The sequence below is a fragment of the Eriocheir sinensis genome, chromosome 50 (assembly GCF_024679095.1).
Source record: "Eriocheir sinensis breed Jianghai 21 chromosome 50, ASM2467909v1, whole genome shotgun sequence".
NCBI lineage: Eukaryota > Metazoa > Arthropoda > Malacostraca > Decapoda > Varunidae > Eriocheir > Eriocheir sinensis.
In genome coordinates this window covers 2,176,431-2,179,312 of record NC_066558.1, presented here as the reverse complement: position 1 = coordinate 2,179,312, position 2,882 = coordinate 2,176,431, and the positions used below count along the sequence as shown (strand labels likewise).

The 2,882-nt window shown below is 55.8% G+C and overlaps 1 protein-coding gene across 1 annotated transcript; it reads left to right on the top strand.

The window, feature by feature from the left end:
* Window positions 1-393: 393 nt before the first annotated feature.
* Window positions 394-2,591, top strand: LOC126982208 (protein Tob1-like). Its single transcript, XM_050834095.1, has one exon. The coding sequence runs from the start codon at window positions 670-672 to the stop codon at window positions 1,567-1,569; it is 900 nt and encodes a 299-aa protein (XP_050690052.1). The 5' UTR covers window positions 394-669; the 3' UTR covers window positions 1,570-2,591.
* Window positions 2,592-2,882: the final 291 nt, after the last annotated feature.

The window sequence follows — 2,882 nt, the reverse complement described above, 5'->3', positions numbered from 1 at the left end:
GAAACGGAGGGAGTTTCCTTCATAAACTGGCTCACACACCACCTCGGCAGCTTTCTAGTGAAACTCTGACGGCGGAGACAGAGACAGAGAGAGAGAGAGAGAGAGAGAGGCCCAGAACAAGCCTATAGCCCTCCCTTTCCCCCTTATTCCCGTCCCATTCCATCCCAGCGTCCCAAGCCAAGCCATTCCCAGTCCCTCGTTCCCGGGGGCGGCGTTGGGGGGGCGGGAGGTTCTTTGTGTGGCGGCTGGCTCAGGGCGTCCATGTTGAAGGGATCGAGTTCTTTGTGTATAAAATGGCCGCTGCGGCGGGTCACGTGACGGGAAACGGCGCCGCGGCCCCGGATTGGTTGGTGCGGCGTGACGTCACCGGTGAAAGCCAACAACAGCTGAGCAGCGGAGAGACCTCAGTCAGAAGAGAGACACACTCGAGGGAAGATGTGCCGCACAGCGTGACCCGCACTCGCTCCGCTTCCCCCACCCCCCCGTCCAAGGGCAGACAAACAGACTGTGATGTTGGGAGAACTAGCACGCTAATTATCCTAAGTGAACGACGCGGCCCGCTCCTCCATACCAAAGAACACGCTGAAGCACCCTAACGCAACCGTTGCCCACGCCCCTCGTGCCACAATTACTAGTCTACCGTGCCCAGCAGCTGCACCAGCCAGGAATATGAGAATAGAGATAAAATCTGCCGCCGACTTCCTCGTCGATCTGGCGCGGTTGAACACCACCAGCGGCCTGACGGAGGAACAGGCGGAGAAATTTAAGGAGAATGTGTGCCACATCCTGATGCGTCATTACGCCGACCACTGGTTCCCCGACAAGCCCTTCAAGGGGTCGGGCTACCGCTGCATCAGGATCAATGGCAACCTGGACCCGCTCATCGCCCGGGCGGGCTTCATGATGGGCCTGGCCTGCTCCTTCCTGCGGAGCCTCTTCCCCTCGGAGCTCACCATGTGGGTGGACCCGAACGAAGTGGCGTACCGCATCGGGGAGAACGGCTCCATCTGTGTGCTGTACGAGGAGACCAGCCCGCCGGCGCCCGCGCCCCCGCAGCAGTCCTCGCCGCCGCCCGCCCCCGTCACGCCCTCGCCGCCGCCTCTCGGCCACCATCATCCCGCCACGCCCGAGGTGAAGACCCCCATCAAGGCGGTGGGCCCCCCGCCACAGCCCCAGTCCCCGCCCCAGCAGGCCCAGTCCCCGCCGCCCGCCCTCGCCCACCACCACCACCAGCTTCACTACAACAACAACCATCACCACTTCTCGCCGTCCAAGTCCGTCGTGGTGTCGTCCCCGCTGCACCACTCCCCCCCGCTATCCCCCGTCACCACCCACCACCACCACCAGCACCACCACCAGCAGCAGCAGCAGCAGCATCACCAGCAGCAGCAGCAGCAGGCCGCGGCAGCCACGGCCATGCAGCTGAGCATGTTCTTCATGGGCGGCAAGGACCAGAGCAGCGCCGCTGCCGCCGCCGCCGCCGCCAGCCTGGTGAAGTGCAAGGAATCTCTGCGGGGCGGCCTGGACGCGCGGCCCCTCGCCATGGACCGGCTCTTCGTGTCCAGCTGAGTCCCTCCCTCCGCCACCCTCCTGATCTCAACAACAACAACAACCACCACCGCCGCCAACAGCTGAACAGTACAATCAGGGACCAATGGTGACCATCGCCCGCCCTCGCCCTCTCTCAACGGGGAAATATAAGTTTATTTGTAAACAGTAATATTTATGTACATAAGGAGCTCTATTAATATTATCTACTACCTTGCTGAGTGTTGTGGTGAGTGTGTGTGTGTGGCGGGCAGAGGCAGTAGTGTTCGGCTGGACCTACGCGCCGCCGACCGTCGCCGTCACCAGCCCGCCCCGAACCGCCCAATGAACCAGGAATCGCATCGGTTCCGTCTATTCCACGTTCCGCGGCGCGGTTCGCGGCTTGTACCTGCCAGCGACACGGGCTGAGGCGTGGCCCGACGTGCGCCACGCCGCGACAGTTCACCTTAAAACTGAAAAAAATGTTTTTTCAGATGGTACAAAGTCAGAGTTCTTAAAGTGTCTGTGATTTAATTCGGTCGCAGTATTTTTATTTTAATTTTATGGAAGTGTTCTAGCTCAGTTATCGTCAGTGTCTAGCTTTAGCGTCAGTTTTTTGCTTCAAGCAAACTCCTGGGTAGTGATGTGTACATTTACCTTGTTGGTGCATGCTTACTTGTAATATATGCCTGTAAAAAAAGCCTTATTTTGTTTCACAAAACGTCTAATTTTACTAGAAAAAAATCGTTTTGTACAGCATAAAATAAAAGTCCAACGCAATTGAACCACCCTGGGTTTTCTTGAGCACTGGGCGGCGGTGGCGAGTGTTAGGCCGCGGCGTGCTGCTGCTGTCAGGGGGGAGGGGGGCCGGGCCGAGGTGGTGGTGATAATAATAATGATATGGACTGTACACGCCCAACAACCTGTGTTATGTTAAGTTACTAGTCAAAGAAATTAATATTTTCCCATTTTATCAGGTGAGAGGAAACTTTCTATGTGATATCAGTACAATTTATCTGAAAACTAATATTATGAAGTGAGAAATACACTGAAATCAAACAAGACGGTGGCTTATGATTTTCTAGACAACCCTTTCTGGCAGGCCGGCGCGACCCCAGCCTAGGAGTGCTTGGAGGAAACAACCCTCAATATATATATCGCTGCCCACCCACGGTACAAAGCTGACTCAGTATTGTAACTACCTGCTAAGTGCTAGCCCTGCTTAAAGCTCCTGCTTGTGGCTCAACATTATTTCACCATGACTGAAGCAAATACTTTAGTTTTACATCTAAATTTTACTCTACTACACTAAGAGCTTCCCTGTGACTGAGAGAAATTCTATACTTAATTCCAAT

Excerpts from the sequence above, each read along its gene's own strand:
- LOC126982208 (XM_050834095.1), top strand. The coding sequence starts at position 670 with ATGAGAATAGAGATAAAATCTGCCGCCGACTTCCTCGTCGATCTGGCG.